The sequence below is a fragment of the Castor canadensis genome, chromosome 9 (genome assembly GCF_047511655.1).
Source record: "Castor canadensis chromosome 9, mCasCan1.hap1v2, whole genome shotgun sequence".
Classification (NCBI taxonomy): domain Eukaryota; kingdom Metazoa; phylum Chordata; class Mammalia; order Rodentia; family Castoridae; genus Castor; species Castor canadensis.
This window is the reverse complement of record NC_133394.1, coordinates 130,298,029-130,314,410: the sequence shown is the minus strand read 5'-3', so window position 1 is coordinate 130,314,410 and position 16,382 is coordinate 130,298,029. Positions and strand designations below refer to the sequence as shown.

The window sequence follows — 16,382 nt, the reverse complement described above, 5'->3', positions numbered from 1 at the left end:
TCAGAATTAAAATGAATCTTATAGAAAAGGGTTTTAAACTAGGACAGACTTGTTATTCTACTTACTGTTCTTAAATAATCGTAAAGTTCTTTTCTTACTAGGACTTTTGCTGCTCACTGAAAGAGAAACAGTTCAGCTAAAGAAAAAAATTACAAATAAGTAATTACAACCATGAAGTCACAAATATGCAATAAATTTCACAAAGTGCTCGTTAGGTGTTTTTCCTGATACTTGTCTCTCTACTTCTTAGATGATTTGTCAAATTCTCTTTCTTTTCTGTTCTTGGGAATCACATTACCCTTATTTAGAATGACTTAAAGTAAATCCATTGCATTTGAAGAGTTAGGAAGGAAGAGGTTATCACAGAAAAATAAGTAGTTTGTACTTCATAGACAAAAATAAATTGGACTGTGTTGATTGATCTTGTGTGGAAAATATGGATAATAATGTTTTTAAAGTATAGAATGAAATTCTTGCATCAATACCAAAAATTAAGGTACATGATTCAAGTACTTCTGGCTCAAGGAAGAAATCTGTTTCTTTGTCTTTCGAGTTTCTAGAGACTTCCCATATTCTGATTTGTTGCCCACTTTTCCATCTGCAAAGATAACAAGGACAATTGGGTCCTTCTCACATTTTACTCTGAAGTTGACTTTTCTTCTGTCTCTCACTTCCACTTTTAAGGGCCCTTGTGATTACAGATTGGTTTTACTGGGTAATCCAGTACAATCTCTCTCCTTTAAGTACACAAATAGCAATTTTAAGATTACCTGAAAGTTAAATCCATTTTGCCATGTTACCTAGCCTATTCATGGGTTACAAGGATGAAGATACATACAATTTTGGAGAAGAGTAGTCCCTGACTACCATGTAGGGGAAGCCAGAGCAAATGTGCAGGGCAGCTCTGGCCGCTTAACAGGAACACTGACTGAAATTGTCCCTAAACCCACCGAGCTGGAGAAAGCGTAAGGCATTGGGGAATCTTCAGAGCTAGCTTCTCCACCCATAACAGACTCCCAGAGAGGTTTCACAGTGATATTTTACCACTCTTCAAAGAAAAAGGAAGTAAATAAAGGAAAACATTTCAATAAGCAGCAAAAATCAATGAAGCAGACTTGAGCCCGTGTTGCTTCATTGATTTCCTCCCTCCCCAGTTAGCTGTTCATTGAGTTTTGTTGGCTGGTCACGAGAGATCATTTCCTTTCTTTTCCATTTATTTCCTGACTCCATACTCTCAGCTCTGCCATACTCTTTTGATCCTAATTGTGATTACCAATTTTAGTTTCAACTGATCAGCCTATTGTTCAAAATAAGGGGTCATCATTCTAAGTATTTTAAAACTCTTCTCATAAATGGTTTTTCAGCTCCTACCAAAAGTTCTCAGAACCTCATGTTTCAACCATATTTTCAGACTCAATGTTCACTTGAAACCTTTCTCAAAACTTGAAGTCTTTGTCTTTCTCTCAAATGAAGACTAATAGAATTCTCTTACAACACAGCTTGTTATTGTAGGAGTACTTCCAACCAGATAAACTTTTCTGTGTAACTTGTGAAATCTTTCAATAAGCAATCCCAAGCAGAGTTTAAGGATATATTTGGAAAATGGCCGTATCATTACAATAATTGTATAGTTTCTCAGGATCACTATGGTGAAGGAGAGAAAATGAATAGGTATCATGGATTTTGCTACATAAAAAAATTAAAATTACTTTAGTAAACCTAAATTGCTATGATTTGCCTCCTGTGCAAAAACTAATCACATTATAATCGTGCTTCATACATGCTAAAAGTTTTGATGTGGTTCATTTTAGGCTTTCAAAGAAAATAATAAATAGAAAATAAAACAGAGATGCCTTCTATCACATTATGGCCATTGTAGTAATATGTATCTTCCTTAACATTCCCTTTTGTCAAATTAATTTGTTTCAATATTTAACACAATTACATTTGCTAACTATCTGTATATTTAGTGAAAATTACATATTACAGATGTTATTTTTTTAACTTCCCACTATCAAAAATGCTTTATCATGGAGCTTGAGAAAATAATGTCTACTAACATTCTTTTTGAGTATCCAACCCCTTTATTTCAACCTCTTTAGTTATATAAAATTATAAATTGTATTATGTGGAGAAGAAAATATAAAATTCCCACTGCCTTCAAGGACTACACACAAAGGTATATTCTCATGGTTAATAGAGCTGTTGTATATTGTGTTTAGGGTAAATATTCTTTCTTAAGGACAGTATGGAATATATATTATGAGCTGTATATTCTACAACTGGACTGTTTGTGACCAGTAATGAACACTTGAGTAATAAATGAGCTGTAGAACTAATGAGTAGAAATATTACAGTAGGACGTGATAATTACACAGTTATGTTAGAAGTTCAAGATTTGAAATCATTAGTATAAAGAGGTTCTAAATGAATATTTAGAACTCTTTTAGTACTTCTTCCATCATACTTTCCAATAAAACCAATAAAAAGTACTCAATAATTTTTAACTTGAAAAGTTAAAACTGAATCATTACTGTTTTTGTTTAAGCTTCCATTATTGTAAGAATGTATTCCCTTTCTATGGTAAATAAATGAAGATCAAGTTACTGGACATTCAGATTTGAAGCATATGTTGAATGTAGACTTTAAGAATGAAAATGTTCTCAAATTGGTGAACAGCAATCAGTGAAATCCATCATAAAGCATTAATTTTGTACTTAAACAAAAAACATTATTGGGGATTTTAGATTTTGGCATTTAAAAAATGTAAAATATTAACATGAACAAACCTAAACTATTTCTGTATTTCTAAACATGTATTTCATAATTTGTGCTTTTAAAATATTTCTGACACTGAATTACAGTTATCACATGTCAATTCTATCTTAATACAATAATGAGTGCTGAATTGTTAAATATTTCTTTCTTTCCTTTTTTTTTTTTTTTTTTGGTGGTACTGGGGATTATTGAACCTGGATCCTCACACTTTCTAGGCAATTACTCTAGCACTTGAGTCACACTTCCCATCCTTTCATTTTTATTTTGTTTTTGAGAAAGTGCTTATGGTAATCTCAAACTCTCAATCATCACTTGTACCTCTGAGTGAGCTGAGATCACAGGCATTTGCCACCAGACCTGGCTATATTTCTTCCCCTTTGATTCTAATTCAAGGGGGAGAAATGTCCAAGTGTAAAAATATACTTTCTGCTGTCCTCCAGGACATTGGAAATATATTGAGACGCTTACTCAGTTATCTTGAACACCACCAAAATTTTATGCAAAATTTCATGGGTATATATCTGCATTTATGAAAGGAGGCAATACTTCTAGTTTTCATCAGATGAACAACTTCTATGATCCCTGAAACAAATCATTTCCAGTGTAAGAAAATCCAAGAGACTAGAAAGGGAATCATGAAAGGTGGAATTATTACAAAGAAAATATAAATACAAATGTTCAAAATTGTGTTTATTGACAATGAAATAATCAATTGGTAACTTGCACAGTATATGACCCTGTTGTCATTCTGGGTTTCAGAATACCATTTCATTTTCAGCTCTCTTCCACTCGGCTGCTTCACACAAGAATCTTTGCTGCCTCTAAATTGGCATGGGTGAAAAGAGGTATCAAAGCAAAGCCACAGCTGATGACTGTAAGTGGATCATTCCCAAGCAGTCACCGTACATTTTTCTGCTGTAGTGCACTTTTCATGTGCCAACCGACAGATTCATGTTTGAGTTGTTTCAACAAGACTGCTTGAGACATGGCACGCACAGCCTCCATTGTATGTGACAGTGCCACATTCAGAATGACAGTGGTCTTAGCCTCTGGGCAGTAAATGCTTCTTGCAGTTCATTCAATTGCTATTTAACTGAGTTTAGTCTAAGGTATGCAGAAAAGTTGCTGATGCTTTCAAACATTTTTGAACATTTTAATATTATCTTAGCACAGTAGATGGAACTAGAGCACTCCAAGGTATAACAAAGTGAAATCCTGTAATTAAAGGACCAGACTTTTTAAAGTTTTCTATAGAAACCCTCTGCTTGAACTTCTTAATTAAATGTGCCTATATCTCTGAGAATGTGCTTTTAAAGGGTTGTACCTGCAGTAATATTGGTCAGTTTGTTATCCATGATAAGGAGACATAAAAGTAGTAGAATATATTGCTTTCAGATCTCAGCCTATCATTTGGAACAGTTTATTTCAGACAATATAATACATTTATGGTACCTTATTTCAATGATCTATTGCAACAACAACAAATTCTCCCCCAAACAAACAAGCAACAAACCAAGCAAACATAACTTACTGAAAACAACAAAGATTTATTCTTTCCTTTTTGTGGATTGACATGGTGGTACTTTTGTAGGTTTCTCCTGACTCACACATGCAGCTGTGTTCACCTGCAGAGTCCGCAGTGGTAGACTTAACTGAGACAGTTGTGACAGCTTGGTCTCCTCAGATGGTGTTCATCTTCTGGGAGGCCAAACCTATGCTGTCTCTCAGGATGGTGGTCCCAGGGCTCCAGAGTAAAAACAAATGCTGTTAGGCCTCTTGAGAACTGGGCTGACAACAGCACAGCATTGCTTCTGCCACTTCTCTTGTCAAAGCAGGCCCAGCTTTGAGGAAGGGGAAATAGAATGTACAGCTTGACAGTAGGAGCAGTACTGTCACAGCCTAATGGGAGATTAAAGGAATTTATGGTTTATTTCACAATTAAAGCAATCCTGTACATATATCACAAAATCTGCATAACTCAGAATGAGCCATTCATTTGTTTTATTATTTTTTATATATAAATGGTGTATTGCATTTTAAGTATTTGCCCTGCTTTTGTTTCCTTGCCTTTTCAGTCTTCTAGTTATAGATTAATTCTTTGCTAATTTTGACACATTTTTTTTTTAACGTGCTCCTTATGCTGCCAGTGTAGACAAAGCCACATAGCAGACAGTAACCCAGATACCTTAGGGGCAAGTTTAAAGTGAAGTGATTGCAGGTGAAGTTGATCTGTTCAAGTTGTAAAGGTAATTCCAAATAACAGATTGTTTGTGTTTCAATTATGAACAACCATGATGCATACTGAATAAATCCTCTTTGACAAATTCCTAATAAAGAAGTGTTAGGAGAACGCCTAATGTAGAATAGCTAGGACCTGGTTGACAGCATATTTTCCCAAATAGTAGCTTTGCTGTATTTCAGACTAACTCCATTAGCACTACTGGGAAAGTAATTTAAGATAGGTCCTTTTGATTGACTACTGGCATTAATTCTATGACATGTTATCTGAAAACCTTGGGACCAGATATATATCAAAATTCAGAGTCATTCATGTTACAATAGGTAATAGCATGCACGTGCCATTTGGCTTTCAGAGTTCCTTTGGGGAATGAGTTTGGACTGAGGATTACATACCTGAAGTGTTGATGGAGTGCTTACTATGCGCAAGAAGTGTTATGTGTACTTTGCATATTTTAACACATTTAATCCTCACAGTAATTCTAAGAAGTTAATTCATTCCTATGCCCATTGTACAGATGAATAAAATTGAATCAAGTAACTTCTCCAATTACACAGCTACAAAAACAACATGAGGCTTTGAAACTAGATTCCCTGGCTTCTGAGACTATTAAATACCCTTTTCATTCCTGGAAGATTCCAGAGAGAGAGACAGAGTCTACCTCCTTACAGTCTCTCTGGGGTTATAACCTACTGTTTATTGAATATCAATACCACAGCAGAGACCATGCATGCTGTGGGCTACATGCATGTTAACTCTTCACCCACAATAAATGGGAAAATAGATATGAGTATCATACATAGAAAGAAACTGAATCTCAGAGAAATTATATCAAAATCCCACAACATGCAAATGGCTGAGCCTAGACTCACACTCAGATTTGGACTCCAAATCAGCTTTTTTTGAAAGCTCACTGCTCTCTAAGCATGAGGCCAGGAGTGATATAGAGGAACCTAAGTGAACCTTCTTCTAATTTAATTGAGTCAAGTGATTCTGTGATAATTTAGAACACTCTTTATAAATCTTAGCCCTCTTTTTTGTAGCCTGAGTGATACTTATGGAGCTATAAATTTTCTACTCTTTCAGAAACTTTTGGCACATTCAGAGAATCAACTGATTGAGTCAGTGATTCACAAAAACTGTGGACTGTTATTTGTCTACTCAGTCTTCCTCCATTTTCCCAAACAGGCAAAAGGCAGAGGTCTTTTAGTTATTTATATGAAAAGCCAAATCCAACTTGGTGTGGATTTTTTTAGTCTTTTCCCCTCACTTCTAAACTTTATTGATTACAATAATTTTCAAAATAAAAAAGGTGTAGCTAACTGACATTTATTTTTGCTATGTCTTTGTCTCATGTGAGACAAAAATAATTTTCCAATAACTGTTTTAAAATAAAACACTTGAGTTAATCATTTAAATACATGAGATATTTTCATTTGGCCTAATGAAAGTAAAGATAATATGAGAATAATTGTTGGAAAACTTACCACTTATCTTTCATTTTTCTTCTTTTATCCTCTTATAAGATTTTACATAGTCCACCAAACTCCAATAGAATTCAAGGTGCCTCTAAGAAAAAAAAGTCATATCTGGAAGTCAAGAAGTATAAATAGAAAAACAAATACATTAAAAGAAAAAGAGGAAAATATGTCATTATTTTTTCTCACAAAACAAAAAAACCCCCACAATTTCTCATTTATAGAATTTTGTGAATTGATGTTATGAGTGTGTAGGTGCATGATTTTAATGAACAAAGTGGCATGAATATTTGTGAAGTCTATATGTTGAAAAACAATCGATTTTATGTCCTCATGCATATTATATAATTTACTGGTTAAACAAACAAACAAATGATGCATATAGCTTTATATGAACTTTTGAAAACTCATTGGAAATATTTTAAAAGTAAATGCAATATATTCATGTCTTCTTTTAGTTACATGCGTCTTCATCCCCAAGTTAAGGACCTGGAATGGGAGTTTTCAGGATTCTAGCAGAAAGCATAACTCTGTATACTGTAAATCCTTCCTGATGCAGCACTGTCTTCAAGTCTTAAGAGTCCTCTGTGTTCTCCTCTAATAATGATGCCCAGTGGTTTGTGAATAGTGTAGGACAGCTTCTGGAAGCATTAAATGCCTCTGCAGATTTGGACTTTCCTCATTATTTCTAATAATTCTGCATATTAACTGTCTGTCACTGCTTGTTGAGGTCACTGCACCAGCATCTCAAACCACCCATGCGTCTTCCTTGCCTAGCAAGAACAAAGACACTTTAATTTAGGGCGAGATGGTGACTTCTTAAATTAGCATATGATCTTCTTCTAGTTTAAGAGATTTACAGTTGTAGGGAGATTGCATCATTCTTTTTACTAAGTAGCAAAATTTGTGACTTTGTGGCATCTATTTTCTGTGCTGTTCTGATATTTTTCCTTTCCTTATGGACTGCAGCTTTTCTTATGGGTGTAGGTAGAACTAATTGACCCTAAATAACTCAGCTGTTGTATTTTAGAAAGGAGCAATACATTATAATGGGAAAATACTAAAACAAAAGTCAAAACACTTATTCTTTGGCCCAGTTCTACCACAGGTTTGACTGCTGCCTGCCTCCATCCTCTGTGTTAATTGATGGAAAAGATAAGTAATGGGGATGAAATGTGGAAAGTGCTTCAAATATTATGAACTATTCTATTATTTGCTATTATGATGGCTTTACTGTACTTTTGAGAGGAAAATTAACTTTTTTAAAAAAATTATTCATTTATTCACATGTGCATACATTGTTTGTGTCATTTCTCACCCCTGTCTGCTGCCCCCACCATCTCCCCCCCATTTCCAGGCAGAACCTGTTCTGCCCTTATCTCTAATTTTGTTGAAGAAAAGACATAAGCATAACAAGGAAGACAAAGCATTTTTGCTAGTTGAGCTAAGGATAGCTATATAGAAATATTCCTAGCATTGCTTTCATATACACGTGTTACAACCTATGTTGATTCATTGCTAACTGATCTTTACACTGGTTCCTGATCCCCTTCACATGTTAACCTCTGTCACTTTAAGGTTTCTGTAGTAATTCCTCTGGAGTGGGGACATCAAACGGTTTCATGTTTTGGGTTTTCTACTTATTCCTATATCTCCTGTATGTGCTCTCCCTTTGTCATAAGATCGAAGTCCAACCACACTGCTGCATTTGCCCTAGATCTAAAGTTTAACTTTATGTCTTAGAAAGGACTTCAGGTCTCCAAAATGATGCAGTGATTCTAGTAAGTAGCATAATTAGTTCAAAATGAAACCTGCACAAGTAACATTAAGCAAAAACAGAATCTGATGAACAGCACTGTCTACTTATAGTCTTCTCATGATTTGATATGATTGGTAATCTGGCATATCTAAAGCAAAAACAACCTCTACAAAACTGGCTTTATTGTATACAGTGCTTATTGAGAATACTATTATACTTCATATATATAATAGTATAATAGTGTTTTATGTTTATATCAATTTACTCCATTCCAACTAACAAGATTCATTATTAGCTGTTTTCCAACTTCACTCAGGTCAAAATCAAAGGGAATAGTATGAAAGTAGAGAATAAAATAATTTTCTTAGATGTTAGAAAACACCTTCATTAATGAAAGACTAAGAAGAGGTAATAGTTGTGGAAGGTCTGCCTGTATATGCTCCCCTTCCCACCTCCCCCCCCACACAAATAGGACATTTTTAAAGTGTATGTTTTTGTGGAATAGTTATATTTGATGATTCTCAAAGACCTTGCACAACTTCTGTATTTTAAAAAGTTTAAATGTATGTCTGCATAATTAAGATAAGAAAATATATAAACACAGAAAAATAACATTCTACTCATGCCTTCACTTAATAAATCACATCATAATACAAACTGCATTTGTTAATCATTAGCATTTCTTTTGAGGATTCATTTTACTCATCAAGATTTGATTGCTCTTGATGATTCTGTTATAGCCTTTCTTGATTATTTTCTAAATTTGATGACAAACATTGCAACATGTCTCAGCCAATTAGGCTTGTCAACTTCCACTGTGGTCCCCAATCAAGTGTTTGACTTTGGAAATGACAGCAGATCCTTATTAAAGTCATACTTCTTGGATAGAGATGTGGCAGCTCACATGTGAATGATGGTACAGAAGACAAGCTGCCTTTCATTAAAAGCAATAAAAATATGAAGAAAGCAGTTTTAGCAGAAAATACTCAAGACTACAAAGTAAAAACAGAGGGACAGGACTAAAAAGCATATAACTTGCATTTGCTTGGAAAATGATTCAATCTAAGTGAATATAATTTCTTAAAGTCTACATGTAGTTCAAGTACAGAAGCTACACTGAAGGTTGAAAGAGTTGTTAGATCACAAATATAGCTTTACAAGTTCTTCCTAAGTGCATCTCAAAAAAGGAATAAAAAAGGACAATGATTTCAAACTAGAAACAGAAAATTAATCCCTGAAAAATAACAAACTGTGCAAGCAAACTTCCACATTGTGTGAGACATAAATAAGTGATAGAAAAATGATAGAAGGGAATTCTGGACCATTTCTGCAAGGAATGACAATCTCATTCATAAAGAATTCTTCCCCATTCAATAGCCATATTCTTAATTCTTTAATTTTTTCCTAATCAGCAATATCATAAGAAAAAAGAAAAGTTTGAATTTGTTAAACAGATGAAGAAAAAAAGAGAAATGTTTAGAATAAAATGTAAATGTCATTTTACACCTTGAATTTTTATTTATTTTTTCTGTTCAAAGTATTTATGTCAGCCTCAAACCAAGTATCCCAAATGGAATTATAATCCCAAAAAACTTGTAGTTTACTTGCTTAAACCGGTAAGATTATAAAACCATTCATAAAATTTGTCAGTTTTAATGAGAGATTCAGTAAAGGGAATTTAACATTCTAAAAAAGAATGGGAATTTTCTTTTGATGATAAAATCCAGAGGATCTCATTTAAAAGTCAAATATCAGCATGTATAACTGCAATAAATGATTAGCTTTGCATTGTACCTTCTGAAAAGCTTAAAGTAATTCTAGATTTCTGTGAAGACAGTTGGCATTTCCTTGGGAACTCTCAGCATGCAACATAATAATCCCAGGCCACTGTGATTAAAAATCGATGAGCTGACAAATGTCAATATTTCAGTTATCCATCACTGAAGGAAAAATGACATGTATTATTGGAGGGTCATAATTTAGGACATTTGACAGGGCAAAACTTCTAAAATATCTTATGCAGATGTTAAATTGTGGGAGATGGTATAGGTACAAAAACACCAAAGGGTACATGTATATATTGAGAATATTTTAAATAACTCCCTTTCTATTTTAATGAAAACCTACTTGGGATTATACATATGGATATCACTGTCTGTGAAAATACTTTCAGAGGTCAAAATTTTTAAGTCCCAAGTCTTATAATGACATGATACCATACCACATGACATTCATCAGAGTACAGTAATATTACATTATAGTGACAATAAAATAAACTATAGAAATACATTAAATAAAATCCTATAGTTTATTCTTTTAAAAGCTGTTGAAATAGAGCAGTTTTTTTCTCTCTCACTCTTTCTCAAAAACAAAGTCTGTAAAAGGATTTTTAATATTAAGAAGTTGTGTATCCATGTTAAGATTTCATTTATGCATACTGGCAATTCTTCACTGCCATCTTTAATATTCATTCTAAGAACTCTTTCAAAATGAATTAGCTTTTCAGAAATGAAATTCATTCCCCATCCCACTGAGTCACAACATTAATTAGCAATATATGTTATTTCATCAAACATTTAAGAATTTAACTACATTTATTCAATAGAATACATTTCAGATAATATTTCAGTTCAGCAAACACAAATGTGTTTCTATGTTAACACTCAGGGAATTATCTATGGCACATATTAGGTCATTTGACATGGTGGAGGAGGGAGGTGTGTGGGTTAGGGTAGGGGCAGGTGGTGATATTGCTAGTGAGCTCATACCTATTTCGTACTTATACTTTGTTTTTTTACATTCAACCATACCATGTTCTGTCAGTCAGATTCTACTTGTCAATTATCCTTATGTCTTAGAAAGTATTTTAAATATAAGGTTTTGTTATTTGTATTCTATGAATAATATATAAGGAAGCAGAAATCCAAGTGGAAAAACCATACCATTTCTGGGAGAATTTCTACATATAGAAAAGTATCTAATTGAATTTAATATTTTTTCTTACATATGGAAAAAATTATGCCCCCAAAATACACATATGCACTTAGCACTTCAGAAAGGCATGACCCTGGCCTACAAAAAATGCATATGTATCTGTCTCTTCTACATACATAAATTTATTTTCTCCATTTTTCTCTCCTATAATATTTGTTGATGCAAAACCTTATCTTTAGCACATAAATAAAAACTGGTCTATGGAATGATGAGCTTTAGGGTGTTGGGAAATAAGATGATATCATCTTATCAAAAATAAGATTATAAAGAGTATGTATATTTATCCCTCTACCCCCAAGGTTTGTAAATAACAAAAGAGCCTATTAAGGAATGTCTAGCACTAATGGCTTCTTCTCCTTGGATTTCAGATTCAAGGCCTCTACCAGATGTAGCCCTGACTGGGAAGTGCACTCGTGAGTGTGATGAATATGGCCATTCAGACTCCTGCTGGATGCCTGTCCGCACTTCTCCAGAGAGGAAGAAAAGCCAGCCCAAACTCTCCACTTTCATGCCTGTTGATGAACGAGGAAGCCAGGAAAAGCTGGCCAATGGCGAGGCTGCTATCATGGGTGATCGCAACAGAAACCTCCTCAACAAAAAGTTGACCTCGTCCTATGAGACCTTCAGTGCAGCGAGTTTCAGCAAAAATGAGGAAGCCAACCCTGAGGATATTCCTCTGACAAAAACAGGGGAGTATAAGCCATCTCCTGTCAATACTCTCACTAGAAGAGAAGTTTACCTGTAGGCTACCAAGGAACAACAGCAAAGTTCTTTTCTTGTATGAGAAGGAGAATAAGGGGCAAAAACCTTAAAAAGAAAAACCATTTAATCACAAAAGAGGAGGCTACCAAAGAGACAAAGCTTTGCCTGCCACTTCTGCCTCCAGATCAGGCCTTTAGTGATACTGTTAGCCTGATAACAATGAACAATGTAGAATCCATCCTTGTTACTTGCATGTCAATCCCCCTCACTGATCCCCAACACCCACTCTCTTTTCCCCACCACCCTCAAAAAAAAAAAAATGGTTGCAAGTTTCTTTCATGGTAACAAGCTTGATTAGCAGAACACAACATACTCTCATTATACCTAATCTGAAGCATGATTTTAGTCACTTTGATTTTGTTTGAATGTTATCCTGGCTGGTTTAAAAAAGCAGGACAGGTAAAATACATTTCAGACATACCATCAAAATACAGTTTATTGCCATCAAATGCAATCTTTTGAAAATTATAGCATCGCTCCAAACATGCAGTCTTTATAAAGAGGGAGTCTATCAAAAAGCATTTCAGGAAGATGACAGCTTTAATATTCTAACAAAGACTTACAGCAAAACAATACTCAGTGGGGGACTTCAGTCCTAAACTGGCATATATTGTTACTTTCAGGTCAAGGGCATTAACTTCAACTCCATACTTTCTCAGAATCTTGATTATTACGCTAATTATGACTTGTAAAATTAAATATTTTTTTCAAAACAGGACTGATCTTGTCAACTAACTTGAGCAATTGTGTCATTATGAGGCCAAAGATCATATGGCAGATCAGGGAACTCATGAAGTTGATTTGGTCTTGACATGGAAATCCATTTAGCAACAGAAACAACTGTACCCAAGTACACATAGAAACACTCAAACACTAGTTTATTTCATATTGACTCTATGCTCCAGAAAACATTGTTTTTCTCTTAAAATGGGTTGTGTTTGAAAGCTCAGAAAATAAAAAACTAATGAGGACTATTTTTGGTATTATAATAGGCAACTGATTGAGGTTCAAGTTTAGTTTCAGATGATACTATCAGGGAAGATCCTATTTTTCAAAGTCATATTTGTGGGTAGTGAGGACGAGAAAGAAGGATGCATTGGCATATGATCTTGCTAATTAAATCTATTACTGTTATTATATAACGCCAGCTATACTCGCTGGTCTTATATCCCACATTTCAAATTACAGTTGCATTTTTCACTTGTTCAGTACATACTTCCATGCAACACAAGGGCATTAATATTGAATCCTGTGCAATATAGGACTAGTGACACTCACAACATTGAGACAAGATAACAGCTCTAATTGACATTGTTATTAATGTGATTTGAATATTATTCAAGGTATGTCTTAAACAAATCCAGACTGAGCATGAAAGAAGTAAGTTCCGAGTAGTATTTCTCACAGTCAGAAAACATGGAGATTTTTCATTGCAATGAAAAGGAACAGAATATGCATCTTGTTCTACACAAGATGATTTAATAAAATTAAAAATTTAGCTGGGCCAGGACATTCAGATGAAGTGACAATCTGTGGACAGAATAGGAGATAGCAGGTAGACAGAGCAAATGTTCTCATTACTGAATGTTTTGTAACCTGGTTAAGGCATAGCCTTGTTGGCTCTCTAGCAAAATGTAGACACAATGTAGTTTTGGGTAGTTTCATGCTTTGCAGAATTTCTTAGACTATAAGAAGAAGCAGCCTGGAATATAGATTGATAATTCACTTACCTTTAAAAAACACTTCTCTGTTTGGTGGGGTAATCTTTTGGGATCATTTCCTTATGCTGTGTCTTAAATGGAATTTTAATTTTGATGTTAGTTTATGTATAATAGGTAGGATAAAAAAAGATAAAAACATTGGACTAAAATATCGATAATTGAACATGTTTATGTTTGATTATTATTTACACTTTGGAAAGATGCAATTCTAGTACTTTGTTAGGAAACTGCATTCAAGCAGTTCTGCCTTGTATAATCTGTAAGTACCTATTAAGATAAAAGACTTCTAAAGATACTTATGAAATGTATACATGTTTTTTCTTGCACGTTACAAAGGAAATAATTGCATAACACAGATGTTCAAGAAACTTTTTTTAATGCATTTTTTTCTTTCTTTCATGAGGCACATGAAACCACTAGATAGCTCATTTCACTGTATCTTAAAACCCTCTGTTATCTAGAAAGCTAATACGGGTCATGCTGGACCTTTGGATTAATTGGATGCACATTCCCCAATGATGTTTGCACCACATACAAGATGATCATGTCATTGTCATTTAACTCCTGAACCTCTCTTTAAAACTAAAATGGGTGTGAAAGAATAAAATTCAGTGTACTGTAAGTATTTGCAGTAATTCTAGTAGAATTAGCTATCATAACATGTTTATTATATAATGAGCTGGCATGACACAGAAATATATTTTGTGTTTGTATGACTTTTATTTTGAATAGGTTAAATCTGGTGCCACTCCATATATAGAGTGCTTTTGAAAAAAAATAAATAAAAAGAAACAAAAAAAAAATAAATGAGTGAATGCAAAATAAGCAACTGTGCCTTTTATACCTGTTGTTATGGTAAAAAACCGGATGTTGGGTTTGGACAATGAGGGGAAATGGGCTATTCCCAACTTTTTTGATCTTGTATATTTATCCATGTTTATTTTCTGAAAACAATAAAAAATATATTAAAAATTTGCCTTCTGACAAACTCAGACAATGGACCAGTCTTAAATATTCTTCACTCATAAAAGAAAATTAAAGCATTAATATGGGCTGCTTAGATCTCACTGAAAGGTGAAGGCAAAGGTTGTGGAGTAACACAGGAAGATATTATCAGGGGTGAAATCAGTCCATTTTGCAAGATAAAGAGTTGTTTTAGAGGTTTTGTTATTTTTGCTTTTTTTGGGGGGCTGCACTTTCATTTTGGTTGTACAGTATATGAACTCTACTTGTTTTCTGTACACAAGATTCTCAAGTGACTTTTGCATGCATTACATGTTAGGACACACATTTATGAATTTAGTAACTATACAAATTTTTGTGTATTAAAATATCTGTAGTGTCAGTCTAAAATCTACTGCTCTTTCTGAATCTCCAGATATCATTTCTGTATGGTTTTTGACTGGCCTGCTGCCTGAGTTTTAGAAAACAAGGGAGGCATTATTTTTATGGGAGAAGAAACTAAGATGGTGCTGAGAATGTCGGCCTGAAAGGCTACCCTGGGAAGCTGTGTTTAAGGAAAATAAGATAAAACACACAGACCAGAAGAAACTGTCAAGAATCAAACAGCCATCCTAAAACAGTCATGAGAAATCTGAAGACCTATGTCATTTTAAATATATCATTGATAAAAAAATAAATGCACCCTTAAGAGAAAGAAGGACGAAGCTGATCATGAATGTATAAAACTTGTTAGCTGTGACCCAGGAGGAGGGTTCTGTAACATCTGGAGGAGGCATCGTTTTGTTTTCTTTTCTTTTCTTTTCTTGTGTTTCAGCTACCTAGGGTTTACTTTCAGACAACTTTTCCCACATCTTACAGCACTTGCATTCAGTGTGGTACGATATGTTTGTAATGTTAATCATTGACTGTTGTTCTGCTACTTGGATGTTGATAGTGAAGCAGAGAACAATTTATCATCGTTAATTATGAGTCACTATGCACGCAACTATGCTAAACATGGCGAAATGTATTAAACACTCGTCCAACTATTTATGAAATACTTTACATAATTTAATTTGCTTCTGTACAGTTTTATGTAAATAAATTGCTTGTCATTTTTGTCTCTGCAAATTAAAATATAACATGGTCAAATGGTTTCACACTTGTAAGTGTACTTCTCTGTTGACAAGTAATTCAGGTCTGATTGGACGAGAAGTGAATGGATGCATGGATCAGTTTGATTTAAGATAGTTTGCTTTCTGCTAAATTAAGATACAGCCAGCAAGATGATGTGGCAGATGATTTGGTGGACACCATGCTTAACTGCCACGTTTGCCTGATAGTATTTCCAAACTTGAAGTCTTCAGTTTTATCGAAGTAATTATTGAAATAGTTACCTGGGTAGCTTTAAAATTTTAAAGTGGATAGAAAACAATATTATTAATATGAAGATTGATTTAGTCAGGGATATCTACAAAAATTTCACATTGAAGATAAAATCAATTCTATGTCAGAAGATATGTCTGTATAGGATAATTTTTTTTTTCTTCAATGCAGGGGAGCAAGCTCAGTGCCTTGTACATAGCACTCTTTCACTAAACTTCATGCTCAGACCAGGAAATGTTTGTTTTTAATATAACTATAAATAGAAAAAAGTTTAGACTGGAAAAAAAAAACACATTATGTGAAATGAAGGAAATGTAACTTGA

At 34.0% G+C, this 16,382-nt stretch overlaps 1 protein-coding gene across 5 annotated transcripts in view; it reads left to right on the top strand.

Annotated features, from left to right (window-relative positions):
• Positions 1 to 15,830, top strand: part of Pcdh7 (protocadherin 7) — a 384,744-nt gene extending 368,914 nt beyond the window's left edge. For 4 of the 5 annotated variants that reach the window (XM_074042496.1, XM_074042495.1, XM_074042494.1 and 1 more), the window contains one exon: positions 11,617 to 15,830. In XM_074042496.1, coding sequence (XP_073898597.1) covers positions 11,617 to 11,993 — 377 coding nt within the window. In that variant the 3' untranslated portion in view covers positions 11,994 to 15,830. The remainder of the gene's footprint in view (positions 1 to 11,616) is intronic. The other variant, XM_074042501.1, reaches the window with a different exon arrangement.
• The last annotated feature ends 552 nt before the right edge of the window (positions 15,831 to 16,382 follow it).